This window comes from Cordyceps fumosorosea (genome assembly GCF_001636725.1).
Source record: "Cordyceps fumosorosea ARSEF 2679 chromosome Unknown scaffold_22, whole genome shotgun sequence".
Classification (NCBI taxonomy): Eukaryota; Fungi; Ascomycota; class Sordariomycetes; order Hypocreales; family Cordycipitaceae; genus Cordyceps; species Cordyceps fumosorosea.
In genome coordinates, this window is record NW_017387322.1 from 258,456 (window position 1) to 286,333 (window position 27,878).

General features: G+C 54.7%; 7 protein-coding genes across 7 annotated transcripts; 3 read left to right on the top strand and 4 right to left on the bottom strand.

Moving 5' to 3' along the window:
* ISF_07517 (bZIP transcription factor, bZIP-1) lies at nucleotides 1–1,127 on the top strand (the record flags this gene model as incomplete). The annotated part of the gene is made up of 2 exons (XM_018851120.1): nucleotides 1–144; nucleotides 198–1,127. The coding sequence occupies 2 exons, from the start codon at nucleotides 1–3 to the stop codon at nucleotides 1,125–1,127; spliced, it is 1,074 nt and encodes a 357-aa protein (XP_018701716.1).
* Nucleotides 1,128–2,777: 1,650 nt separating this feature from the next.
* ISF_07518 (Concanavalin A-like lectin/glucanase) lies at nucleotides 2,778–3,950 on the bottom strand (the record flags this gene model as incomplete). Its single annotated transcript, XM_018851121.1, has 1 exon — nucleotides 2,778–3,950. The coding sequence occupies one exon, from the start codon at nucleotides 3,948–3,950 to the stop codon at nucleotides 2,778–2,780; it is 1,173 nt and encodes a 390-aa protein (XP_018701717.1).
* A 1,076-nt stretch (nucleotides 3,951–5,026) lies between these two features.
* Nucleotides 5,027–5,881, top strand: ISF_07519 (WW domain protein; the record flags this gene model as incomplete). The annotated part of the gene is made up of 1 exon (XM_018851122.1): nucleotides 5,027–5,881. One exon carries the CDS (start codon nucleotides 5,027–5,029, stop codon nucleotides 5,879–5,881), a length of 855 nt encoding a protein of 284 aa, XP_018701718.1.
* Nucleotides 5,882–6,216: 335 nt separating this feature from the next.
* On the bottom strand, nucleotides 6,217–8,579 carry ISF_07520 (Armadillo-type fold domain containing protein; the record flags this gene model as incomplete). The annotated part of the gene is made up of 2 exons (XM_018851123.1): nucleotides 6,217–8,187; nucleotides 8,241–8,579. The coding sequence occupies 2 exons, from the start codon at nucleotides 8,577–8,579 to the stop codon at nucleotides 6,217–6,219; spliced, it is 2,310 nt and encodes a 769-aa protein (XP_018701719.1).
* A 1,406-nt stretch (nucleotides 8,580–9,985) lies between these two features.
* Nucleotides 9,986–13,664, top strand: ISF_07521 (Tetratricopeptide-like helical; the record flags this gene model as incomplete). Its single annotated transcript, XM_018851124.1, has 4 exons — nucleotides 9,986–9,991; nucleotides 10,064–10,175; nucleotides 10,241–12,996; nucleotides 13,047–13,664. The coding sequence occupies 4 exons, from the start codon at nucleotides 9,986–9,988 to the stop codon at nucleotides 13,662–13,664; spliced, it is 3,492 nt and encodes a 1,163-aa protein (XP_018701720.1).
* Nucleotides 13,665–14,726: 1,062 nt separating this feature from the next.
* On the bottom strand, nucleotides 14,727–16,256 carry ISF_07522 (hypothetical protein; the record flags this gene model as incomplete). Its single annotated transcript, XM_018851125.1, has 1 exon — nucleotides 14,727–16,256. One exon carries the CDS (start codon nucleotides 16,254–16,256, stop codon nucleotides 14,727–14,729), a length of 1,530 nt encoding a protein of 509 aa, XP_018701721.1.
* A 2,294-nt stretch (nucleotides 16,257–18,550) lies between these two features.
* ISF_07523 (Armadillo-type fold protein) lies at nucleotides 18,551–21,811 on the bottom strand (the record flags this gene model as incomplete). Its single annotated transcript, XM_018851126.1, has 3 exons — nucleotides 18,551–20,064; nucleotides 20,112–21,657; nucleotides 21,800–21,811. 3 exons carry the CDS (start codon nucleotides 21,809–21,811, stop codon nucleotides 18,551–18,553), a joined length of 3,072 nt encoding a protein of 1,023 aa, XP_018701722.1.
* Between the last annotated feature and the right edge of the window lie 6,067 nt (nucleotides 21,812–27,878).

A 27,878-nucleotide genomic window follows, 5' to 3' on the forward strand; every position in this document is an offset into this window, starting at 1 on the left:
ATGTCCATTGACAGCAAGCCCAAACCTTCCCATCGGGATGAGAGTGAAGACTCGGCTGGATCTACCCCCGAAGGTGAACGAAACCCCATTACAACCGCCGCCATAGAACCCGTACAGCCTAAGCGAAAGGGCGGCCGCAAGCCGGTAAGTCACCAAGAGGCGCCGCATCACTTATACTTTGACTGACTCTGTTTCAGATTTATGCCACTTCTGAGGAACGCAAGCAAAGAAACAGACAGGCTCAGGCTGCCTTCCGCGAGAGGCGCACCGAGTACATCAAGCAGCTCGAAGAGGCTATCCAGGTTCACGAGACGAACCTGCACAACCTTCAGAGTGCCCACCGCAATGCTGCAGATGAGTGCCTCATGCTGCGCTACAAGAATTCGCTTCTTGAGCGCATTCTGCTGGAGAAGGGCATCGATGTCCACGCCGAGCTCCAGGCCAAGACTGGCAGCCCAACTCTCGGCCCAACCCACATGCCCCAGAACATGGTGCAGCCTCCTCCTCTTCAGAGGCCCATCATGAACCGCGCCCGCAAGTCCGTCTCTACACTTGCGCCCAAGCTTGATGCCAACAATTCTGCCATGACCAGCATCAAGCCCGAGACCTCCCCCAAAGCTCACCCTACTCCCTCCCCCAGCAACTCGGGCTCTACCTTCTCTCCAGTCACCGAGAACACTGGCATCAAGGCCAATTCTCTCACCGGCTCCCGTCATCAAATGCCTTCCATTATCACCAGCGCCCCGGGTCAAACCCCCCTGATGGAGCGTCGTTCCAGCTCACTCGTCAGCCCTGGTGGCGCCTTCTACCCCACCCCCGCCTTTCACAACCACCTCGATTCTCTCGAGCAGCATGAGTACGACCATCATGGAGACATGATGCAAGATTCTGAGCTGGATCATGGCGCTGTCAATGAGCCTTTTCATACTTCCTTTGCCGGTGGCGAGGGCATGATGCCTCCCCCTACCTCGGCAGCTGGGAGCCACCATGTTCCCGGATCTGGCCCTGGCTTTTCCATGAGCCAACTTCTCGACCAAAACATGGATTGGGATCCCTTTGGCCTCAGTGCCAGCATGAACTTTCCCACACAGCAATTCTCATTCGACCATTCCGCACCCCTACGATAGTGTCGTGCCATCGCGGACCAAACCACTCTTTACAGCCACGGCTGAAAGGTGTGGTGCAAACAAGCCATCATCGCCGGTTTCTGATTCTCGCCTGATTCGAATTGCAGCAAAAATGACACGACCTTTACGATTATGAGCGCAACACCAAATTGATGCACCCACCAAACCCGGAGCAGTCCACGTTATGGACAGGCCTCCGTTCCCACACGGAGATGCACATTGCTTTATCAGAATAGCCTAATTGACTAGCCGCTTGCGGTATACTCATTTACGAGCAACTTGCGGGAACACACAATGCCAAGCCGGCCCCGATCTAATAAATCAGATCTCGGCCTACTAAGGGCGAAGCTTGTGCAACCTCCCCGGACTTTGCAAGGGCGTCTTGTCCTTTCACGACCTCGCTGTGTCGCATCAGCAGCACGCTATTACCATCGATTTAATACGGCCTTCTTCTTGCCTGTGTTTCTTCATTTTTTCGGCACTTGAGCGACATTTGGGCGCTGGCTTTTACCAGACGCTTCCTTTGATCACTTTCTGCACTGCCCTTTACCGCACTTTCGCGGTTGAAGCCAGTCTGCGACATCTCTGACGACATGCATATCGACAGCTGCGTCCCAGGAGAATTTCTAACCTGTCCTTGTCTGTTTTTTGGCGTTTGACGGAGATGAAAAAGTTATCGCGGTCCAAAGGATTCAAGAGCTCGCTTCAAGGCCTGCTGCTTGGTACCACACTGACCCTTAGCGAGACTATTTGAATATACTAGCAGTGTTTTGTCACACATGAGCGTGTACCACGGTGGTGTTTTACGGCGGGCAGCGCACCCTGCGACGGTAACGACTTATTGGTAATGAATGGGTGGGTAACCATGGTACAGCGGTTTGTATTTGGTGTTCTTTTGTCGAATGATACCCCGGGAATTCTTTTCATTTGCGGTTGAGATTCGGAACTGGCATTTTTCTGCACATTTGCATTCCCCTTTTTCTTTACTATCACTTACGAAAGTTTGCGGGTGATGGAGAACCCTCCGACCGGAAGCTGGACTCTGTCCTGGGGATGTGTCGTTTATTCCTGGACGAGTTTTGCCCCTTGCCGAAATGCAATTGGGAAGTCTTGGTATGCTGGAACACGACGATTTTCTTCGTTTTACCCGGTCATCCAAGTATGCCCGGCGTCTTGTTCACTTCTCGATCAGCACAGTGCAACAACTCTTCGCTGGTTGAGACAATGAACAGACCATGGTGCAAACCACCAGTCCTGTCAGCAGGACTTAGGGTAGCAGATGCCAACTGGGATGGCGATAAAAGCCCATGACGCGAGATGGAAGTCGGCTGGATTTGCCGATGATTTTACAGTCCCCCCTGCGGTGCATTCTCTATATTAATATACTATATGCTAAACAAGTGACTACGTAGATGTAGTGGTGTAGAGGTGCGGGGTGTTTCTAGATATTTTAAGTAGCTACATAGATGATAGTCAACATAGTAATTGACTTGTCCGTGCAGGACGCGGAGGATGGAGGACTTGGGAGGTAAAGTTGGTCAGACAGCTGCGAGGTTGTGGTTTCGATTGGGCATGTGGCTCGAAGTTGATAGGGTATCTTGTTTATACAACTACAGTTATGTACAAGATGGTAGTTGGTCAGGCAGTTTGTTATGGAATCATGTAGAGGATCGCCACGGCTCCCCATCCAAGCGCCAGCAGACCGCCCACGCCAGCAGAAGGCCTGGTGCTGGGGACAGCACCGCTACCCATGCTATTCGACAGGACCGCCGCCTTGCCGACCTCTCCCGCGTCGTCAACCGTGCAGACGACCCTGCACCGGCCGCCCCCTCTTCCCCTGCGAACCGCCGCGGCGCGCCTGGTGGTGTTGTACAGCATCTCGATCCACTGGATCTGCAGGCTCGCCGCGGCGCCGACCGTCATGTTGCCGCTCCACGAGCCGCCGTCGCTCCAGGCGTTGAAGTTGACCGCCGCCGGGTCCCGCGGCACCTGCAGCGCGATGCTGGCCGCCTCGCGCCCGTCCACGTACCACGTGCTGCGCGCCGGCGTCCAGTCCAGGCGGTGCGCCGCCCACTCCGACCACGCCGCCGGCGCCACGCTCGCGTTGCGCGTCGCCCCGGCGACCTCACCGTCCGGCAGGTCGGACGGCTGGTTGGTGTACTGCATGACGGAGCGCGGCCCGCGCGTCAGCACCTCGACGTCGGCCTCCTGCACGCGCGCCGGGTCCGGCGACCCGCGGTAGGTGAACATGGCGGTGACGGCGCCGGGCGCGCCGACGGTCCGCGCGCGCATCCGCAGCGACAGGAAGTGGTAGTCGGCGCGCGAGGTCTGGAACTCGGCGGCGGTCTGGAAGTCGGCGAGGCGGGCGGTACGCATGGTCAGGAACGTCGCGACGTCGCTGCCGCCGTCGCTGCCGTCGGCGGCGGCCTTTTCGATGAAGATGTTGCTGGCCGAGTTGATCATGTAGACGGTGGCGTCGTTGGACAGGGTGTTTTTGCTGCTGCTGCGGCGGCGGGAAGCGCCGCCTTTGCTGTTGTCCCACGTCTCGACCTCCCAGAAGGCGGTCCAGGTGTCCGAGGTGAAGAAGTCGCTGGTGGGCGGCGCGGCGGCGACGGCGGCTGCGTCGCCGATGATGGCGGGCGGGCTCGCGCGTGGTGTTAGTTGCCGAAAGTCGAAGAAGGCGTGGTGGGTGTAGTAGCCGGGGTTGGTCCCGTTGGAGAGGAAGCAGTCGCACTGCATGTCCTCAACGGTATCAACCGCGGAGGACGTGGGCAAAACGAACGCTGTTGCCAACAGAGCGGCGATCATGCGTCGTGGCGGCATGGTTGTTGGTGAAACGGTTTCCGTGCAAGTGGATTGACGGTAACCGATCCGATGAGATTTTGTTGCGTCGCGTTTGACATGTCCAGAAATGCTTATAGGTATATACAGATGAAAGGTGCTGATATCGCTCTGCTTTTCTCGAAACGACCTTTTCTTATCCCTTCAGTCTCAGTTGGCCGACCTACTCGTAACACCCGCGGAAGAGGCGCAGCGAGGCGTTCTAGATCACGAAACCCCGAGATTTGGCGGCCACGCCGGCGATGGCGCGCACGACTCAGCCGGTCCGTCAGTAATCGGAGGCAGGGCAGAATAATAAGCGCTCTATGCTTATAGTTGATTAAACTGCTGCTAGGTTGCCCATTTTCACTAGTTCACGGGGCGGAGCGTTGAGCGAGTTGCGAGCTTCTATGTCAAGGCCGAAATCATCAGTCACTTGGCCTGTCAATCTTCGTGTACCATTCATTCCACGCTGGCGCCCGTGTATCGTGTCACTGGGATGTGCAACAAGGGTCAGTCAATGGCAGAGTTGGTGAGAGGGGAACTTCGACCCTTTCCTCAGCTTCCTCGGCTTCGCATTTGTCCCCAAAACGTGCGCAGAGTGGCCGGTAGGCGCTCTATTTCAGGCACCGCATGAGAAGAGAACTCGTAGATGCCCAACCTGTCCTGTTCATTGCAAGAATTCCAGAATCATCTTCAACGCCAGATGCGCTGTGCAGTCACCGTATCGCACGTGATGCGTGCCAAGTGCGGCTCACCGCCAACCAAATTTGGCGTCGGCAAGGGAATGACGACTTATTCTGCCCGGCTGCAAGGGCACCCCTGCAAACCTTCTGCCAGGCATCACGCCCTCCGTTATGCGCCGCGCAACATTGCACACACCACCAAAAGCTTCACAGCCAACAGACATGCGATTGTAGCGTCTCTGTATCCTCTTTAACAGGTGCCCAAAGTATCATGACTATGGCTGCTTTTCCAGACGCTCACCATTGCAGATGATTACAGGAGCATCACGAGCATCACGACACAGCGCCCGCACTGAATTTTCTTTTGCTCAACAGAGTGCATCAATCAAAACAATGGCGTCGCCGGCTCCCGAATCCGCCGCGGGAAAGCCCGAGCGCGCAACAGAAGAAAAATCTATCGACGCGGCTCCTGCCGTTGATCATGCGGCTCGCGCGGAACGCGACGACGATGGCATTGCGGGTGGCGCAGAGACGACCCCTCCTGCCGAGGAACAGGAAGAGGACAATGAGGCACACTCAAGCTCGCCGACTCAAGCAGACCTCGAAGACGGCGAGGTAGAGCCCTCCGCCGCCGACGCAGCGCCGCCCCTCCCTAACGAGCCCACGCCGCCCGCCGGCGGCCCCCCGCTGCCCAGCGAGCCCGTGCCCGAGGACGATGGCTGGGACTGCCAGTTCGACCCCCGCACGCAGGCGTGGTTCTTCTACAACCGCTTCACCGGCAAGACGCAGTGGGACAACCCGCGCGTGCCCTCCGCCGCCGCCACCACCGCCGCCGCCGCCGCACCACTATCTCCTCCCGCAGCCGCCGGCGGCTACAACCCGGCGATCCACGGCGACTACGACCCCGAGGCGTGGTACGCCAAGGGCTCCACCCAGGAAGACGGCGCGGAGCAAAGTACCCTTGATGACGCGGCGGCGGACGACCTGTACGCGGCCACGGCCACCTTCAACCGCTTCAGCGGTGGCTTCCAGGACGCGGACGCGGCCGGGCGGCACACGGACGAGGCCAAGACGCGACGCCAGATGAACGCGTACTTTGACGCGGACGCGGCGGCGGCGGCGCACGACGGCCGCAGCCTCCGCGCGGAGCGCCAGGGCAAGCGCCCGAGCAAGGCCGAGGTCAAGGCGTTCAGGGAGAAGCGGCGCGCGCGCAAGGAGGAGAAGCGGAGGGCCTGGCTGCGGGACTGAGAGGCGCAGCCGGCGAGGAGGAGGTGCGTGTACGGTGAAGGGGGTGGCTTGTCGTCTTGTTTGGTTGTTTACATTACGGGATAGAGTCTTTGTTTCTTATAGTCCTGGTCAAGGGAGGCGTTGTGGTCGCTCGCTCGCGGCTAGACATTTGCGTTGCATTTTGTATAGGCTAGATAGGCGCTGGATTTGGAACAAGTCTGCATGCATGTAGACTCTGTGTAATTTATATACCCATGGCATGAATCATCTCCAAACTAAGCCGGTGAGATGTTCTATGGCTTGCGTAAACATGATATTGTGTATCCCTGATATGCAAAAGTAACTACCCTTCCAAATTACTCATCATCATCCTCGTCATCCTCGAGCTCCATGTTCAAATGCACGCTGACATCGCTGTCGTCATCGTCGTCTGCATCCTCCTCTTTCGGCTTCGCCGCGGCAGCCTTCGCCTTGGGCAGTTCTGCGGGTCGCTCGACCTCGAGACGCTTTGCCGGCGCTGCTGGCTCATCCTCGCCATCGTGCTTGCGCTTGGGCGGCGAATCAGAGGATGTGGCGGCGGCAAAGCCATTATCGGCAGCGCCGTTGCGCGCCGCAAATGGATTGTCCTGCGGCACCTCGACACTGCTCTTCTTGGGCAGCGATGCCAAAGACCCCAGCCGCGAGAGGCCAGCTCCGCTGGTCGCCACTGCAGGGTCTGTATCGGTGGCGGCAACATCAGCATCGTCGTCTACCATTTCCTCATCTACATCTGCGTCATCCTCTTCCTGTTGCTCTTCCTCCACCTCCTGGAAGGTAGCAAACATCTCGCCGGAGCCGTTGATGCCGCTCGTACGAAGGTTGCTGCGCAGGATCTCAAGGCCTTGATCCTCAGGGTACCTCCGGCAGAGGTACGGCAGGATGCTCGGATACAGGCGGCCGCGCTGGTCCTTGTAGGGGTTCAGCACGCTTGCGAGCATGGCGTCGCGGTCGGCCGTGATAATAGCCGTCTTGTCGAGTAGCCCGCGCATCGTCGGCTTCAGGTGGGCCTGCGGCAGCGACGACGGTAGCGTCGCAAGCAGCTGCGTGGCGGCATGCTTGTGAGCGGGCTCGAGCCCGAGGCCGGCGGCTGGGAAACTGCTAGCGGCAGCGGCGTCGGGCCGCGCCAGGAAGAGGTCTACGTTGGCGATGGCAACACTTCCGCCGTTCTTCTTGGCTGCTGTGGCGTCCTTGCCGGAAGATGCAGGCTTCTCGGCAGGCTTGAGGATGCCAGCATCCTGCTGGAGGTCTCGGCAGCAAGCGCCTAGGATGGGGTCAAGCATGTCGACGGTAGTCTTAGGCATGGTAGATCCTGCGATGTGTAGGAGCTGGTCCAGAACCTGGTACCCTGCAGTGCGGATGTTTGGGATGCTCATGCCGGACTTGACAACGCGCACGAGATGGTCAATGGCCTCGGGTACAAGCGGGATCATGTCGCGATAGAGCCGCTGCACCATGGTCCGGAGTAGAGACAAGGCGGCAATATGAAGGCTCGGTACAACGCTCCACAGTTCGTCCTTTTCGTCTCGGCCAACACCAGAATTCGTGTCTAGTGCTTGATCCCAAGTTTGTGTCTTTGGTGATAGGCGGGCAATAACACACATGCGGCAGACAGCATCCATGTATGCGCCGATGGGGACAGTAACTGGAGATTTTGTAGAACAATTCAGAGTCTCCTCCAAGTATGAGAACAGGCCAGCCAGGCGCTCAGCTCCCGCCGTAACCCCAGCCCATGAGGGCAGCTGCTCGGGGCTAGACTCATCTCCTCCCGCGGGTTCGCCGTCAGTCGACACGCGGTTTCTGTCATAGCCAGAAGTGGGCTGCCAGGCTTCGTCGACGGCTCGCAGGACCTGATCAGCCGTCTGGTGGAGGTCGCGCAGGATGGAATCGACCAGTTTGCCCCATTCATCGCTGCCGCTGGACTTGGCGGCAACGAAGTGCATGGAGATGACGAGCCTCCTGGCAGCGCGCGTCAAGCTGGCAGGTACATGCAGGGTGTCGGAGCACGTTGGTGCGAGGTACGGCCTCACGGCGGTGCGCAGCTGTGAGCTCAGAGGGCGGAGAGTGGCGGGATGGTGAGGAATCAAGGTGTGCAGCGCTGCGCAGATGGTCTCAGACACATGCGGCGGCGTTGACGAGTGCGCCTTGAGAAGCTGGACACAAGCAGCTCCGAAGGCCGGGATTGTGGGAGTGGCAATTTCGCGGATGAGGGTTTGGTAAGGCTGGATGAGGATGTAGATGCGGGTGATGACGATGATGGCAAGCTCTTTAGACGCAATAGGGTCTCCTTTCTGCCAGCTGTTAGTAAGTTGGTAACGAGAAATGTTTCAGGGATTGATCTTACCTGAACTATGGAGAGTAGGCCATTGACCCAGGGACCGGCGGTGCGAAGAATCTCCCAGCCACCAACATCGACGACGGCCTTGATCAGGACGACGGCGGCGAAGCGGCCCTCCCGGCTGCGTCCTTCCAGTAACGTGGTGATACTTCTTTTGAACTTGTGAACTAGGGCGGAAATTGAGGCATCCTCCTTGACCTTGGCATCATGCTGCGCAGAAAGCACGTCCTTGCAGCGCAGCACGTTGTGGGTGAGGGCCGGCAGCTGGTGAGGAAGTAGGTTGGGTGGGATGGTGGTGAGTTTGCGGCAGAGAACGCGCAGATCGGGAGGACATTGTGGTGCCATGGAGGCAACTGAACTTGGTCGCAGAATATGCGACGAGAAGGATGATGGCAGCTGGATAGGGTAGGGAAGCGTTGCTTGGGTGAAGGAAGGGTTGTATCTGATGCGAGGAGCTACTCCAACCCAAATCGACAAGCCTTGGCGGAGGAAGAATATACCAGGATAGGATCCGAATCAGGGCCAAGTAGAAAATGGGATAGGCAATATGCGGAGAAATCCAATTGGAGGGTAGAAGCAAGGTCAAATAAGAATTCTGTTGAGATAGGCTTAGAACCAGGCAATAGCTGCTCGCGAGGTATTGGCGTCGACGGCTCGCGATAAATTTTTTTTTTTTGAGAAGTTGGTCACCGATCCAGCGGCGGCCCACACGAGCTGCAGGCGTTGTTTAGTGGAGTTAGCGCCACGGTTATAAGGTTCCTGGCCGGTACAGCTTTGTCAATGAATATCCCTGTCGGTCGCAGCTTGTCCTGGCGCAGTCCCAGTTCAATTGAATGAAGATTCTAAATTTAGCAACAAACAATAAAGGTCAAGACTAAATCGATTCGATCCGGTGCAGTTTTAAGTGGCTACGTAACGTAGGAAAATAATGATCCCAGTATCACGCACTACTCAGTGAAGCAGTTCATCAAGTTTTTATGGGGGTTCAGGGGACCATGGGGCTCTTCAGCAACGCTGATTGGCTGCAAAAATGGCAGTTACAAGCAAATGCTCAACGACACCGGAGGCGCCTGCTCACCAAGGCCTAACAATTAGACAGTGCATGCACGTCGATGTGACAGAGAGGGAAAGGGTCATGTCGTACGGGTTGTACAATTTTTTATTATTATTCTGGGGCTTTCCATATCATCGAGAAAGGTCTAAATTCAATTGGATAAACGGGAAAAATCCAGTGCGACAAAACACATGTCAATCACTCACTACACATGTTCAAAATGCCCCATCCTCCAACCGCTTCAGTGCCTTTCCGGGGCCGAGGCTCACTAACCGTTGGGGACCTAGCCTGCTAGCTGCCGCCCGTGACCCCTCAGCTCAGGTCCCAAGTCACCCCGGCCCTCCGCCCTTGCAGATGCCATCCCATGCCATTGTCCGCAGACCTGACTTCTTTCTGGGGTAAATTCATCATCAAACTCACAATTGGCCACCGCTTCCTCCAGATCCCCTCATCTGAGACTTTACGTGCTCGCGTCGCCATGTGCTAACCCGTTGCTTGCACTTCCCTCTGTTCTTGTTCTCCTGGTCTGATTGCCCAGCGAGCCGACCCACCAGCCGCCCGCCACTGCGCATCATCGTCACCCAAAAGTTAACTACCTTGGCCACCTCCCCCAAACCTTCTCCTGACCCCGAGCACCAGCACAGGATAGGCTGCGTTTGCGCTTCCCAGTCTACTGCCTCGGAACTTCTGCGCAGACATGACTGTACGTTCCTCCTTCCACTCTGATATTCCCGCAATGTGCTCGCCCAACTGACAGTATCTCTCCTCCCGCTAGTCCAAAGCCGCCAACTACATTGAGCACCTCGACATTGCACGCTGTCGAGGCGACTGGGCAGTTGTACCCGAGCTTGTCCGCAAGGTGCGCAAGCACGCTCCCCAGCGAGAATGTATGTCTCTCCCTTGTCCCCAATTGCTCTCTGCGCACTCCTGCTAACTTGCTCCCCCTCTCCAGGCCTCACCCTGACCGCCGAAACCGAATGTGCCATCTCCAGCGCGACAACGGGCTCCGAGCGCCCCTCCATAGCTGCCATCATCGAGAAGCTCAACGTCGATGCCACGATACCCAAGCTGCAGGCCGCCATTGAGGCCGAGACGGCCCATGGCCAGGATGCCTTCCAAGCCCGCGTCTGCGTTGGCTGGATGTACTGGGTCGTTGCCGAGTATGCTCTCGCCCTCGACCACCTTCCCAGCGGCCTCGCTGAAGTTGGCGAGGACGCCCGCAAGTCTTTGACCGAGTGGACCAGTGTCTGCGCCTTGAAGTCTGCCTATCTCAGGGCCAACTGCCTTATGCGCGACAATCAGCGCCAGTCCGCCCTCGCCGCCTTCCAGTCCGGGCTACCCTCCCTCGATCGCGTCTGGGGAGGCCAGCCTGTCCAGTCCCAGCTCAAGTACTGGTCCGAGCTCTACCTGACCGAATACTGTACCTTGACCAGTCAATCTATCCGCCAAGGAGACGCCACATTCGAACAACAAAACTCAATCTCCTGCTTCCGAGCCTGGGCTCGCTACTGGGAGGCCATGTCCGCCCCCGTCACCGGCGGTTTTGGCTTCAAGGGCTCCGCCACATCTGTCCCCCGACGATCGATATGGAACGAGTACTACCAGGGGCTCTCCAAGCATCTTCTATTCGACGACGCATTCCCCCCTGCCAGCCTCGGCAACGTCCCAGCCGACACGCCGGCCCGAACTCAGCTGCGCATGGAGCTGAAGCGCGTCGAGGCTTCCTATGAGAAACTTCTCCTCTCCGAAACGACATTTCCTCGAGCGGACGAGCATCGCGAAGAGGTAGAGAAATTCATCAAGCAAGTCATGGACAATTGGGCTATTCTTTGTGGCCGTGGTTGGAGTGAAAAGGATCTTGGACAGGCTGGTCGCGCAGGCATCAGTCGTGGTGTTCTTGAAACACTGTACAGCGCCGCAACCAAGACCTACCATTCCACCCTCATTCTCCGCTCACTATTTAGCGTTCATGTCGCCGTGGCCGAATTCGATCTTGCATTCAAGGCTCTGGACTCATATCTCGAAATCATCAGCAAAGGGAAAGCCCGAATCGCCAAAACTAGCATTCCTGAGCCCAGCTTAGATAACGACTCCACTGTCTTGGAAACCATGGCCCAGGCCATCATGACCCTTTGCCGCTACGGCCACCACAAGTCAGCAGAAAAGGCGCGTCGCCTTGGTGCTGAGCTCGAAGACTGGCTTGCCAGACTATCCCACAACAAACCCGGTACCGAATCCAGCAGCTTCGTCCCGCCCCGAGTCATTGCGCTCTCCTGGCAGGCTATTGGTTTGTCCCACGCCCATTGGTCTCGCTCAACGTACGAAGCAGCGTCCCGGACTGAGATCCAGTCAAAGGCTATTCGCTGCCTACGGAAGTCTCTTTCGTCCGAATACGGCAGATCAAAGGATACCCGCAGCCTTTTTGCCCTTGGTCTACTCCTCGCTGAACGCAAAGAACTCTCTTCTGCCGTCGAAATTATTCGAGCCACTCTCATGTCCACTAAGCGTGATGAAAATAGTGTAAATGAAGAGCTATACAGTGGTCCTTATTGGCAAGAGAGATCCCTTATTCCCATGTGGCATCTCCTGGCTCTGTTGCTGAGCGCTCGCCAGGACTATGCCATGGCCAGCAGAGCCTGCGACGGCGCCGTCGAACAATTCAAAGATTCTTCCATTCTCTTTGGAAAGGCGGAAAGCTTCAAGAGCGAGCACCTGAACGATGCGGAAGCGAAGAGCATCTCAACAGAGGCACAAGGTGGACTAGTGGATGAGATGGACGATTTCGAAAAGGAGGAGCTTCTCGAAGTCAAGATGACACAATTGGCTCTCATCGAACTTCAGGACGGGCCCAACGCTGCAGTCAATTCCAGCTACGAACTTCTCTCGCTATTTACCCGTCTATTTGGAAACCTTTCTACCCAGTCAGCTGCCCCGCCACAGTCTAACGCGGACTCCAAGACGGCGTCGGGGCGCAGCAGTTTGCGCGGCAGCATATTCGCTTCCAAGGAGAAACCACGGGCGGTATCAAGGCAATCCGATGAGGTTGGTGACAGGGGAACCGCACTTCCCATCAGGCCGCCTACCTCTGCCCCCTCCATCCAGGTCACAGATGAGACGCCGCGACCACCGACATCTCAGCGTGCTGGAGACGCTCCACGACGCAACAGTCTTAAGAAGAGAAATCGAAGTCAGAGCAGAGGCCAGACATCGTCCAACGGCACTCTGTGTCACCAAGGCAGCCACATTGACGGCGAACCTTTCTTCACACCCAGCTTAGACGGCAGTCAACCTGGAACACCGAAAGGCCCACCAGTTGCCATGTCCACCTCGTTTCTCTCGCGGGAAAAGACAGTTTCTTCAATCACCTCGCGCGGCTCAATCATGTCAAAAGGCACGGAGTATTCCGAACTGTCGCTAGAAATGACGCATGTGCCATCGCATGTGCTGCCGCTGGTGCAATTCTCCAATGAAAAGGCGAGATCCGGACGCACGGCCATCTTGGTCAAGGTTTGGACCATGATTGCCGGCTTCTATCGCCGCGCGGACATGCTGGACGAGTGCAAGGCTGCCATTTCAGAGGCAGAGAAACTTGTGCAGGGCTTAGAGACGGAGGCGGCGAGGGATCCTTCGGCCGATGGAGCCACAAGGTCGACCGTCTGGGCCGAGAGGAAGAGCGTCGAGGGTCTCTGGGCCGATGTTTCCTCGGAGGTATGTCAAATGATGTATATTCTTTCTGCCCCAATTACTAATCTTGATAGTCTGGACTGCTCGCCCTCGCCAAGGGCACGCCATTTGAGGCCCGGGAAGAATTCGAGACGGCACTGACGCATTGTCCCGACCACCCCGCCGCCACTGTTGGCCTATCGAACATTCTTCTCGACATCTACAGCGAGACGCTGCTTCCCCAACCTGCCATCCCAGCGCTAGTCAACGGCGAGGTGGCCTCAGACCCAGCCAGCGTTGCGCTCCATGAGCACGCCCGCAAAGCCGCCCTCGCCGCCGCAGGCATCCTACCGTCAGTCGCGCTCGGTCTAGGTCCGTCAGTCGTTGTCGACGACGAGCCGACCGCGGCCTTGTACCGCACCGGGGCCAGCAGCCCCAGCGACGACGGTCTCCCTGCGCCCTACAAGACGACCAGCTTACCGCTGTCGGACCGCCTGGCGGCACGCGACCGTGCGTACACACTGCTCACGGGGCTGACGCGTCTGGGCTCGGCGTGGGACTCGGCGGAGGCATGGTTCGCGCTTGCCAGGGCGTACGAAGAGAGTGGCCAGCCCGACAAGGCCAAGGAGGTGCTCTGGTGGTGCGTAGAACTGGAAGAGTCGAGCGGCGTGCGAAGCTGGCGCAGTGTTGCGGCCGATGGCTACATTGTTTGAGTGGTCTCTATGCTGTCTGGTATCGTCGCTCATTTGCCCGCTCATTCTTTCCCCTTTTTCTATTATTTCTCTATCTCGTTGGCAAAAATCATCTGCGTTGCGTATCCGGGGTCGCCTGGCCCCCGTCGCTAAGCAAAATACAAGATACCTCTGCCGAATTGGACACGAGTTCTGACCTTTCTGATCCTGTACATTTCTCCGGTCTCCCGCAGTCACGATAGAATCAAAACTAGTAGTGATTTTAGCAGTAGTAGTAATATAAATTATCTAGACTATTCCCGGTCAAGTCTTTTGTCGTGAGTCCCAATGTGTATCTTTGACAAGGAAGAGATGTAAAAAAGGCTGGAGGAGGAAGATGAAGTAATCCCCTCTCAAAAAACTTGCTAACAAACTCCAGTGACTGTTCGTAAGGCTGCATGCGATGGCCTCGATGACGCTACCAAATGATGGCAGGAGTGTCGATAGAAGTCGGGAGAACTACATGGAATGGCCAAGTTGCGTGATTGCTTATTTAAAAGTTTGCTTGTTTGAAAGTTTGCTTGTTTGAAAGCTTGCTTGCCTGTATGATGCGTCCATGTGCCCCTGCGTGCTGTATCCTGGCAAAGTCCTCTTCGAAGTACCGAGTGGCTGGATGTACTGTACGCATGTAAGTCAACCCCTGAGCGTCACTAGTCCGAAAATCCACCAATGAACTAGTTTTTCGAAAACGCTAAAGAGCAAGTTAAAATTATGTATGCAACTATTGGTGATGGCTTCACTTGTGATGGCTTCTCTGATGGTTTCTGCGATGGCTTCACTTGCATGCAACCAACAAGGCACTTTGTCTACAGCACGCTCTACGCTTCTACAAAGACACAAGTCACAGTCAAGTAGAAGTGGTATTTTGGGGGTTTAACCTTTTTTTTATTTTTTCTATGCTGAATACACAGCTATTTTACACAACCAAAACCAAAAGTCCAATCTCATAATAATACAATTCAAATACAACCATCCAGCAAAAACAAATAGACCATACCGAGCACCGGTTACCAAACCGAGCACCGGTTACCGATCTCGCAGTCCCTACTTCGGGACAGGAAACTGAAGAAGCTGCTCATCCCAACGGCTGTACACCTCTTCCTGGTCAGGGTCCATCTCCGCCATCGCCGCCTCCAGAGCCGCAGCGAGGTTCGCGTCGGCAATGGACTCCATTATGAGGACATCACCCTGCTGCTCCTCACTGCGGGTAGGCGAGCCAGGAGTGGCCATCGATGCCATGTCCTCGGGGGGAGGGGGGGTGAACAAGGGACTACCCATAATAGGCTGGGCAGCCTCGGTAAGAGGAGTGGCCATAGCTGCCACGTCCCCGGTAGGGGTGGGGGGGAAAGTAGTTAAGGGACTACCTATGTCCATAGGTACGGCGTCCTCGGTAGGGGTAGGAGGCTCGGAGAACAAGGGACTGCCCATATCAAGCTGGGCAGCCTCAGCCAGGGGAGTGGCTGTAGTCGCCACAGAGGCAGTGGCGAGAAGATCAAAAAAGGCAGGGGCGAGAGGATCAAAGAAGGCAGGGGCAGGAGGGGGAGTGACATCGGGCTCGGGCGAGGCAACGATGATTAGCCTGGCTCCCGAATCGCCAGCAGCTTCAGCAGTAGCAGCGGCCTCGGCAGCGGCAGCAGCCTGAGGCTCCTCCTCCGCCGCGGCCTCTGCCTCCGCCGCCCTCTTCTCCTTGTTTGCCTTCCGCTGATCTGCATCCCTCCTCCGGGCCATCTCACTCACTAGCCCGGAACCCAGCAAGTCAAAATTCTGCCTCAGGTACTCGTAAGCCCTGTCCATCTGCTGCCTCGCGTGCTCCGACGGGGGGCCTTCCAGCAACGGCCGGAAGTGCGCCAGCACCATTTCGTGGCGGTGTGTAGACAGCGCGACCAGCTCCTCGCGCAGGCCCTGTAGGACGGGAATGGGGCGAGATCCACGCTTCTGGGCGGCGAAACGGTCCCGATCCGCCTGGGTGTAGGCCCAGGGGACAAGGTTCCCGCCAACAACAGGCGCACCAATCGCGGCAGGGGCGCGGACGGCCGGGACGGGGGACGGCGCAGGGCCAGCAGCAAAAGCCATGCTTTCCTGGGACGGCGAGGTCCATGGCTGGTTAGGGTTGAATCCAGGCAGCTGCTGGCTTCCCATGGCGCCATAGGGCTGGCCAGTGGGGAAGCCCTGGCCCTGGCCAAAGGCAAAGCCCTGGCTTCCCATGGCGCCGAGGCCGTTGCAATAGGGCTGGCCACTGGGAAAGCCCTGGCCCTGGATAATGGGAAAGCCGGGCTGCTGGAAGCCTTGCTGGTGGCTTCCCATAAAGTTCTGTGGGCCGGCCCAGTCCTGGCCGGCGGCAAACAAGGGCTGAGCAGTGAGGAAGCTCTGCCATGGCCTCATCAGGTTGCTCTGGTCGGCCGGGTAGAAGGGGCCGGATGGGACCGGGGCGAAGGAGGCCAGGTCGAAGGAGGCATCAAAGTTGGAGTCCGGCTGGACTCCTCCCATGGCAGTGCCGGTCATGGGGATGGCATCAGCCATGGTCAAATCAGCTTCAGGACTGAAGCGTTGATCGGCGTTCAATTGGCCATCCATTGCAACTATGGTTACTACTGTCAGTGTTGTAAATGAATTGATTGTGTGAGTGTTACTGACGGTGATTATAATGATAATCAAGATTGTTATGATTGTTGGGATAGTTGAGTTTACCGGGATAGTCAAGATATCCGGGATAATTGAAATAGTTGAAAGTGAGAGAGTGTGTGAAGCGAGTGTGTGTATGTGAAGCGAGTGTGTGTGTGTAGAGCGAGTGTGTGTGTATGAAGCGAGTAGACTATTGGGAGCTGTGAAGCTATCAAGAGTCTGGAAGAGCGAACGAAAGTATGGGAGGCAGGGAGGGAAAAGTGAAGGCATCGGGAGAAGCATGCCACTTTATACCTTGTTCAAAGAGGCTCTGTTTCCTCCTACTTATTGCTAAATATAAGCTCTCTTTTTGGCTTTTTGACACTGCCACGGCCCGGCCTGCGACTTTATGGTTTACAAAGTATATAACAGCACGTAGGCAACAGAATATGGAAGAAAAGGAACTCGCCCCCAAGTCCCTGCGGTCGGAATTGCCTTCGTTAATCACCCCGCCGCCGATCGACCGAAGAAGACGAAAATCCGGGGAAAATTGGCACAGCACCCGGCTGCGCGGCCAAATCGCCAGCCAAAGCTCGTCACTTTCCAGGAAATTGAAGCCCTGGCTGGAGGCTCATTGCCAGACATTCGAACGTATTCTGTACGGAAACTGTACAAGGGCTGTGCTGCAAAAGGGAAAGTCTGTATATACGCTACAGGACAGTGGCCACGAGGAATGATGCGTCAAGACTTTTCATCTACTCTTGTTTTTAGGAACCCCCGGAGTAAGTAGACTCTCCCGGTCTCGGTCAGTCTTGTATCTATACGCTACGAAATCACCGTGAGAGTACAAAGCGGACGCCGTAAATTAAGGTTAAACCATTACCAAGTTGTCGGGTCAAGCCTCCTCGGAGTGTCCTCGGAGTGTGAGCGTGGCCTCGGAAGATGGCAGGTCTCGAAGCACTTCACCACGCGAATAAAGTTTTCAAATAGATGATGTGGTCATACATTCAGACTTGTTGCTAGTCACGGACCAGGGAGGCAGGCATCTTTCCGGCCAGGCTGGTCTTTGCGAAGAAAAAGAAAAATGGCTGTGGAAGGAGAGAAGGAGGGACGAAAGGAAGGCAGGGTCGTGGATGCTGTACAAGACTCTGGGGCGAAAAAGAGTAGTTTGAATTTGTGGTACGGCAGCGAGTTGATTCTAATGAAAAGAAATGCTTTCCCATCTTTCCAGCCTCTCAAATCTGTCGCCCACTTCTCTCCTCTCTTTGCCTGTTCGCCAAGGCATGTCGTCAAAAGTGGGGCACCCAAATGGATTAGCAAGTCCCTTTACCAGACCCTCGGGTTCCATCCAGCCTTATGAAGGGGGGTGTAGTTGTGCAAGTAAGTCTATGCAACATTAAATCAACATCAATTCCATCCCACCAAAGCCCATCCGCGAAGCAATACGGACTCACTTGGCTCCGGAACTGATGGTATCCGATCACCAAAGGAGACTCTCGGATGCCTGGCGCTGACTCGGATGCCTGCCACTGAATAATTTCTCTAATTCCTCCTTTTCAGCAGCGAGTAGCGTCGGTTGCTCCCGCACCAACAGGGTCTAGAGTGGGTGGTGGGGCATCTTCTTTGAAAATCCAGTTCATCTTTTGACAGCGCGCACACACAAAAACACCTATTGACAATACTCGATGTTATCCTTGCTCTTCTTATCCTCTTCATCCCCCCTGTTTTTTTATATCCCCCTTGTCTTTTTAACCCTCCCTGTCTTTTTGATCCTCCCTATCTTCTTTATCCTCTCTGTATTTTTTATCCTCTCTGTTTTATTAATCCTCACTATTTCCTCTATCCTCCCTATATTTTTTTATCCTCTCTGTTTTTTAATCCTCACTATTTCCTCTATCCTCCCTGTATTTTTTTATCCTCTCTATATTATATTCTTCATCTTTTCCACTTCCTTACTCAGCTATCTAGGTAACAATCTCTACAACTGCATACACGGTAGGTTTGGGAGAATTCAGCATCAACAGGTCCGCTTGGATATTATTTTTCATGTCTTTGAATTGGTCTATGTTCATCTTTAGTCCTTTTCCACAACTCCAATGATTATGTCTCATGTAACAGTAAAAATATCTTCCATCCCCAGATAATATCCAGCCTTCGCATGCCAAAATTTTCCCTCTTCCAATGTCAATATGTTTTAGCCTCTGTTAGGTATAATGGCCGTCTTGCATTCGTCTCGTGAACCCTTCTAAACTCGTAGGCTGCACCGGTCATTGGCGGCTCTTGAGTAGGCCCTGCAGGTATGAAGGAAATTGCTTCTTGTCGGTCGACGTAGTAAGCGACCGCAGGAATTCGTCGCCATTGATGCCCAACGTCGGAAACACTCCATTCTGTAGGTTCTGGATGAAAGCGTCGCCCGTCTTAGTGTAGATGAGCTGCTCTAGACTAGCAATTTCCACTAGAATCTGCTTTGTCTGTGCGTCCTGTCCGGGCCGGAAGTTGGGATTGCGCAGTACCTCCCAGCATGCAGTGTGGAAACGATCAAGCATGAACTGGTCAAAACCAGGGATCACCGGATTTGCCGATCCTGATGGTGCAGTGGGGTTCTGAGAGATGGTAGCGACATCAGGGCCACCCCAGACGGAGGAGATGCGCAGTAGGATGGTAAACGCGAGCCTGGAAGGTCCCAAGTTGCCGTCGAACGTCTTTCCCAGCTCAATCACAGAGGAAATAAGCGACTCAAAATAGCCTTGGTTGGCTTCGCTAATCAAAACGCCCTCAAGTCCGTTGTTCAGAATAATCTGAATAAACGAAAGGTATTCGCGTCGAAGCTCTGCAAGCTGAATCTCGTCATCTGTTCCGTGAATTGGCTCCGTCAGTCCCGCAAAGATTCTCTGCAAGAGGGGGGTCAGCAAGACGTTCAGCACATCGTAAATTTCGGCCTTGAAGCCAAATACAACTTGGTCAAGCAGACGTAAGAACATGGCCATCTCGTCTTTGGACGAACTTTGCGACAGCAATCCATCAATCCACTGGGGAAGTTGAGGGAGTACAGCAGCGCCCAAAACACCAAGCAGTTTAGAGAATGCAGAACGGCAGGCTGTTCTAATCTCGCTGGATGAGTTGAGTTGACTGAGTGCAATGAGAATAGCCTCGGCGGCCCGCGAGAATTCAGCCGCAACCAATTTGTCTGGCGGCGTGTGTTCCTTGCTCGTAGACCCTGGCGTCCAGTCAGAGAAGCCGTGTGCTAACGTGCCTAGTGCCATTACGATGTGGTGGATTTGAAGGTTGGCCTGGGCATCACCAGACTTGGCACGGGGTAGGTGCACTTCCATGTCCTGGAAAAGGGGCTCCATCACTGATCGAACGTAGAGTGCTTGTTTCTCGATGGGGGTGCTGGAAGTAGATGAAATACATCCAATCGCCTCAAAGAGGTACAATTGACTGTTAAAGAGAGCATTGGCGGAGTGGTCAGATTCGTCCGACGACATGTCATCGTCTGCGTCTTCGCCTGGAACCTCGGCCTTGATCGGAAGCAGGTCGCCAATAGACTGGATAACAGTTTCGGCGACGTTTCCAACCCGTCCCCGAAGCTGCTTGATAAATCGGTGGAAGAGATACCACGAGCGAGTCTTGAGCCGTACATGTTCGTGATGCACCAGCCGAACAAAGTTTTCCAGTACTTGTGGGATGTACTGTGTGTTTGTATCAAAGACAGCGCTGTAGCGCACGCAAATCTCCATGTACTGAAGCAAAATGGCGGGATGCGAGAAGTTGGCAATACCTGTGGTTATTAGTATAGAATTCTAGTGTTTGGCGACAAAAACGTACCAGACTCAACCATTTTAGAGACCATGACGACCAAACGCTCAGAAGCCTCGCTAGAGGGCTGATTCTTGGTACCAGGACCATGGTTGGGCAATGCGAGTTCTCCAAAGAGGTACATCTCGTGCAGGGCCAGGTCCAAATCTCTCCAGTCCATATCCGATCCTCTTTGATCCAGGGTCTGAAAGGTCGTGGCGACCAGGTTGCTGAGCATGTCCATGTAGAGAGGCTGGTTGATGGCGGCGATGGTCTTCTGCAAGTTCTGAAGCTTCTTTCGGAGCTCCTGAAACTCAGCCTCGTCTGTTTGCTCGTCCTCATTTCCCCAGGACGACGTCTCATCATATCGCATTTTACGAATAATGGCATCGAGGATGGGGGCAAGCATGGTGTTGTACTCGTCGGGAAGCTGTCCTAGCTTGCGGAGAAAGGTGAGGAGGTCCGTAAGCGCCGGGATAACAGTAGAGCAGACTTCGTCGTATTCGTCAGAGAAGAAGCGAAGGAGCAGTGGGAGGAAGTCGTTGAGATGCTGCTTGGCGCGAGTTCGGGTATCGTTGGTAACCTGCCCATCGTCGAGTGCTCTGACGATGTCGGAGACTACACTGTTGACCAGCTTGGCAACGACTTCGGCGAGGTCCGTGTCGTATTGGGGAGTTCCACGGTATTCACATAAGAGAGGCATGGAAACCAGCTGGTTGACAATGCTCTGGAGGCCGAGGAAGGAAATCATCTCCATCTTGTCGGCAGAACGCATCTTCTTGCCGCATATCTCGGTAAGGGTCTCGATGGCGATGTCGCGGATCTTGTCGCTTCGGCCTTCATTCTTGTTCCGCCCGACGACAGGGAGGATGAGGCTAAGCATGTCTTGGCTTATGATGAGGGAAATATCCATCCAGCTAGCCCACTTGCCTATGACTCTGAGGACCATTTCGACGACGGCATCATGGTCATTGTAGCGAGCGAGGAGCTGCTTCCAAGAATCGGCGACACGATGCATATCCTGTGCTCTCAGCTGGTCTTTGAGCTCCGTGTTACGCTTGGATTCGTTGCTCTGGCGAGACAGGAGCATATCGGCAATTTCGTCGTGGATCGAGGACAAGATGCGAAGATAGAAGAGAGTGCCGCTAACACTGTTGACGTTGTTGGCGATGCCGGTGAGGGCGAGAAAGTCTTCGAGGAACGATTGCCATCCGCTCTGGTATAGGAAAACGAACAAGTACGTCAACGTCTGTGCGAGCTTGTTCTGGATGTGAGGCTGGTCGGGATCGTTCTGAGCATCGGGGCCGTACGTCCGGCGAACATATTCGAGCAATGTCTGCTTAAGGTAGCTCAGGCTGTCGGGGTCAAGGCCGTGGTTGTAGACGGCGTAGTTGATAATTTCAAGACACGTCATGCGGGCAAGTTCGGAGGCCCGGGGCGATGTCCGGACATAGAGGTTGGTGCAGGCCTGCCATGCTTGCGGGTCAAATCGCAGCTGGCCGAGGTATTCGAGGGCCTGCCCTTGAAGAGACTGGTCGGATCTGGGGTTCGACAGGATATCGACCACATTTTCGATCTGCGTGGCAGCGACGAGTTAGCTTGCTGCAGCTTGGGAAAAGGTCCCCTGCGTGCATTGTGACGGGCGCCCGCGGCAATGACGCATCAGAAGCAGGGCAGAATGGCGGGGCACGAGGGGAAAGGTGTTTTTTTTCTCGTACCTGACCCTCCATGGCTTGGAGAAAAAGAGGAGAGGGGATAAAAGGAATGTCGTGCGCAATTCAGACTTGGTGTTTACTTGTCGTGCTCTGATTTGGTTTTGATAATGACCGGTGTGAAACTTTTGGCGGAGGGCTGCTACAACTCTGGCAGCGTTGGGCGTACAGCAGGCAGCATGGTAGTCGGAATGGCGGGCGGGTTTCGAAATTTGGGGAGGGGGACGACTACCGCGGATGCATGCCTGGGGAGACGGGAGACGGGCGATGTAGGGCGTCTTGCCGGGCAGAGGCAATAGTTTCGAAGTTGTACTACGACGGAGCGGATGTGAGTATAGCCGTTCGGGAGGATGGGGTGGCCGTTTCGATTGGAAATTCCGTCTATTTGGCGATGCGAGAGCGTTGTGCGTCCATTTCCCAAAAGTCGGTGCAGTCTCGTGCCAATGTGGGGGTAGAGGTTGGAGTGTGGCTGGTTCTGTGGCTTTAGCTGTCGGAGCTGTGGCGAGTGCAGTGACTGGCTGCTAGTACTGTGCCTACACTGTCTAGCACTGTTTCAAGCTCGTTGGATGCAGTTGCGATTCGGGTATAAATAATTAAGTCATGATGACTACCTGTATAATCACTTTCTAATAATGTTGGCCTACTCTCTTCTGGGGAAATTCTGCCTGGCGCAACAGCTGAAGATTTCATCATGTCCCTTGGAGCTTGCCCAGGACATCCAAGAAGAAACATGTTAATTCTCAGCAAACCTAAGCACGGCCCCCAACACATCACCATCGCATTAATGAAGAAAAAAACAATGGCGGGAAAGAAAAAACAAACAAAGGAAAGCTATGCCATCAGGAAATCTCACCCAAAGCAGGTTCTCGAGCACTGAAGAGGCACCGAAGCTTAACCCAGTTCATCATGGTCAACTACAGGGTAGCCCTCATCCCTCACGGTAGCATGAGCCATGTACATAGGTCGACCACACATATGTAGCAAGCATTCCACGACATCACCCCTTCAAAACAAAGGTCGCCGAAGTCTACACAGACAATGCCCCGAATTCCCGTACCCGAGAATATCACAGTCGCCACTATGCAATACAAAGGTGCAGAATATAGGCACACAGTTACGCGATCTAGGACTTGTCACTGAAATACGATACATAGTAAGGCACAGACCCCAAGATCTACTCGATGGTATCGAATTCGGGTGCTACGAGGTAAATGCTGTAAGACGCAACGATAAATGGGAAAACAGTGACACGTGCTACAGAAGAACGCCGACAAACAATGACGTGACACGTGGAAGCGTCACGACCCAGTCACACGGACAAGATAGAGGCCATGGATGGCTCGGTGACTGGCATCTATACCGAAATATTGCATCGACCGGTTGAGTGGTACCACCCGGCGGCCGGCGTGGGGTCGGGTGCAGCCCCGTGCAGGCCAAGAACAATAGCGTATTCCACGTGTCTGCTCGAAAAATGTCTTGGATAATATAATGGAATCGCGTCTTCGCCCCCGTCGTGTCAATGGCTGAAACGTCGTCTGGAATGTGACGTGCGGCCCGCGGGGCTGAAGGGTCCATCGAGCTGGCTCGTTTCGCTTCGTTTCGTGTCCCGAGGCCACCGCATCGGAAACCAAGCGGATTCGGACGTCGAAACTCTGGGCGCTATTCGTTCCTGCCACGAAATGATCGGAACGGTCGCCGCGCCGCGCGAGTCTCGTTGTTGGTTCGTGCCAGACAACGGCGCGCGCTACAATGCACCGGAGAGCTGTGTAGGTATGGAACCCCCGGCGAGTTGGATCACACACACCAGCAAGAAAACTCCGAAAAGTGGCCAAGAAGACGAGGGGAAGTGTGCTGGAATGGTTAACATGACGGTGGAAGAGAAACACCCAAGTACGATGAGCAAGGGCTGGACGGAGCTGAGTTCCAGATGCAACGAAAGCGAGGTCGAAAATTCCCAATGGCCAATGTGACACCATAGCGGAAACAAGCTTTCTCGGAACCTTCAACCGAACGAGGCCAATTCATCACAATAACACGAACAAGGGAGAAGTCTCGGGAAAACGAGGTGTGTTGGCGACACGAGGTTTGTAATCCGGCTCACCGCACGGGTCCCATCTCGCTGCCGGCTCTCCCCTAGCTATTGCGGAGACAGGGGGCGAGATGATGCGGTGAAGCTGGAGATGCTCAGTCTGGAGCAAGAGCGCAGCGATCCGAAAGCACTGGTGAAGGGACTCTGTGGTATTTAAAACACAGCACCGAACACCTTCAGATCGCCTTTTTCTCGTAACTACCCGTATTTTGACCATATCAGCCGACCCCTGCACTCCGGTCGAATCCTTGCTTGTGGAACCTGTCCACACTTTCTGGTGAGAGAAAAGCTTGTCCAAACGAACAGGCGAAGGAATCGTCGATGGGTGAATAAGGTGTTTGGGGGGCCGATGGGGGGGCGCACAATTGGTGGCACTGGGCAAGGCCAAGTTGTTGGCCGATGGGAATCAATTACGGAGACAGCGAACACAAATCCTTTTTTGCATGGTGTATTTCCTTTCAATAGATCGGAAATCCGAATGCTTCGGTGAGTGGGAAGGGGCATGCCCAATAGTGACCTAAGCGCCCAACACTTCCCCTATTACCGTACATGCGAGGATTTGGAGAGGAGGCAAATTTGCAATTTAAAAAAGAGAACTTTTACGCGACCAGAACGCGATCAATAAAGCGTGTCGCTGACAGTTGCCACGGCACCTGAGATGCCTTGTGGAGGTCCGACTTTCTGCAGCGCCCGCAGTTAGGTCAGGCGCCAATCTCGGGGATTCTTCTTTTCAAGCTAATCTCAGCTGTACGAAAGCCCTTTTTGGCGAAAAGAAGAGAGCTTTGAAGGAGTTGGGCGTGGCGGGTACGACTGGCTGGAGCGGTGTCCCGAAATTGGGACGTTGTGGTTGTTGTCTCGGTTGCCCAATGGCGACCGTCGCTCCTCGCCGCCCGTCACCTTTCAACTAATAAGTAATTATTATCGGTTTGCAATGGCAGCCGGAGAGGCTAGCTGAGTCGGGGTTGTGCTGCAGACCAACTCACAAAAGGAAGGCCCTTATTTTCGCTCGTGGTCGTGGCGGCGGCAAAAGCCCAGTGGCTTCGTCGTTTCTATTGGGTCACCAAAAAGTCGCTGCAGAGAGAGTAATAATCCTGGTGCAACAACAGCAGCAGGGCCAGGGTTTGGAAGCCACACACCCCTCCATCCTGCAGGACCTTGCGCAGTCTGGACCGCCTCGTGGAGCAGTAATCTGGTGAGTTGAGAAGCGGAGGAAATGCAGCTGGGGCAGATGAATGACATCGCGATCATCTTCTATCCTCGTCTTCTTTGATTTGTAGATGGGAACACGCAAGGACATAAAGGGGGGAGCGTTTACACAATCCAGAGGCTGTGCTCCTGGAGCTCCTCAGCTTTGTGGCTTACTGGGCACTGTATCTGAGCGGCTTACAGATATACTCCGTACGGATATTTTGTCCCTTAAGAACACTCAAGAAAAATGGCTTCAACAGCCCTGCTTGGCTCCTCCCACCGACCGAGATCCACAGGAAGACCCCGGACAGCCTTGGGCGTCGTCCAATGTGTCTGCTGCAGAGCCAAGTGGTTTGTGTGGTGGCTGAGCCGAAGAGCGGAAGGAATAAACCTAATAAAAAAGCCTGTTTCTTGCTCTGGAGGGCTGCTTCTGGTTGTCATTGGTGCAAGTAACAAAAAGCAATAGTGTGTGCCGCTAGACCAACGCGCCGACGTTTCGTGTTGAGAAAAAAAGATCTTGTTCCTGCATTAGCGGGAATGAGGACCCGGACCAGTCATGGTTGGACACGGCGTTCGGTCTGCTTTTTTGTCATCACCCCCTTTTCTTCCCCCGCTTGAGAGCCGGCCTGTCAGAGTGAGATGCGCGAGCGCCCGTGACAGAGGAGGGGATCAGAGGAAATACTGTACGAATCGGTCTGTTATTTATTAGGGAAGATGATCAACTGAATGACAGCCTTGATAGGGCATGGCATGTAATAAGCCCCAGCGCTTACAGACAGGCCTTGAACTGTCGGCAGCCGCAGTGGCGTCCACCTGGCAAATATCTCTCTCTTGCCTGTGCTACGGATCCTGAACTGACGCTCAGACTAAGGCCTTTTGGTGCTTCATCACACTCATTCTGCGTCACAGACGCAAGGCGGCACGGCTTTGTGGTTGGCGGTCCTTGTCGGGGGCCTGTCAGCCCAGTCTCAGATAGCGGCACAACCAATGTCTTATCCCATGTCCAGGCAAGTTGTAAAGTGAGGCATGGAAAGCAGAAATTGTGACATTTTGTGAAGATGCCAACATTTAAGGAAAATGGGTTTTGGTTTTGGCATGCACAAAGTAGCTATGGCATGCGTCTTGTTCTTGGAATACAGCCGTTGATGTTTTCAAGAATCCCCGAGAGCGTACAAAAACATGACCAGTCAGAATCATCACATGACGGTTGCAAAGGAGACGAGTCAAGTACATGCCACCAACCGCAGCGTAGTGCCAACTGGCTGGCTATCTGAGGCAAGCGCTGTGACGGCACGGGCTCGAGTAGACGTTTTGTGCGGCAACGGTTTTGTCTGTTGACGAGGGCGTCTCGGGCAGAAATGGCGGTAAGACGTCGAGTTGAATCAACCGGAGCGTCGCTTAGCCCAGAATAGATGAGCATGATGCATATTAATGAACTGGTAATCTAGGTAGAGAGCGGTTCCCTGCTATATTTAGCACCGGATTATGCTGCGCGGGCAAGGAGATTACAGGGCAAAAGGGCACGGGCAGATTTGAACTGGGTACACAAAAACCAACAGGCATGAATGATCTAACAATAGGAGATTTATTCATTTTCATTAATCCGCGCGCGGTGGTTTCCATGCTAGATTAAGTTGCGATGGGCAGGGACGGGAACTGGACAGGCTGGAAATAGTGAAGTGTGGTGGCAGTGCTGGCTGTTTTCTGGGGCGCAAACGATGGCCTTGGTGAGCAGGATTATCATTCGTCATTCGTGCAGATCCTACGAATGCTTGCGCAACGCGTCCTCGGAGGTACAAAGACGATGGCAATGCAGGGGGAGCTGGGATCAGTTGGTTGCGTGCACATACTGTACTGATAGGGACGTGGTTGGGTTGAGATCAATATCCGGATATGGTATTGATCGGAGGAATGATTGGGCGGAAGAGAGCAAGTAAGAACCGCGGTGTGGCAATTCATTATGACCAAGCTTGATAATAATACGAAGTGCTCCGTAATTACTGCGATAAAAGTGAGCTTGCGATGTTGGTAAACAGGAGAACCGATGTAATTGCTGCACTGGACTGGCAGGCGTCAATTGCAGCTGGCAGCCACCTAGAAATGAGTATCCACAGGTGACTTGCCCCCTAAAATCCCCCTAAGTGCCCCCTACACGAACCGCTGAGCATGCCCAGGTTGGGCACTGCAGCGGCCCAGGTCCAGTGGAAAGGCGCGTGCAGAAGCGGGCCTTCCCCTGGACTAGCGCACCCCATTTGTTCTCCTCAGTCCTCCACCCTCTCGAATGAAGCTCCATCTTCCCCCATGTCAATGGCTTTCCCCCCATGCCAGCTCTGCTCCTCACACCCATAACCTCTCACCTCTTCGCTCTCGATGTCTACCGACGACCGGTGTAATTTCCCACGATGGAGCTTCAGGGGGTGTATCTATCACCATTCTCATCACATTGTTCTGACCTGGCCTTGCTAACGAGATGAGTGGCGCCAGACTCACAGACCGAATCCACGTACCGCACATCTCGCCGCAAACACGATGAAGAATGGAAAAAAGAAGAGAAGACGAGCGGCACACACGCCCCCCCCCCTCTTCGACGAAGAAGCTTGGCTATTAATACCGCTTCCCTCCTCGCCATCCATCTTTCGCTCCTCTTCTTTTCTTTCTTCCTCAGCCAAAACAGCCCATTCACAAACCTAAGCAGTACGCTTTTGACTCGCTTGACTTCGGTCGTCCATTCTTTCAAAACTTCCAAAGCTTCGCTTTAGTCACTCTTTCACCACCTTCCATTCACCCACCCCAAACAAATCAATCAAG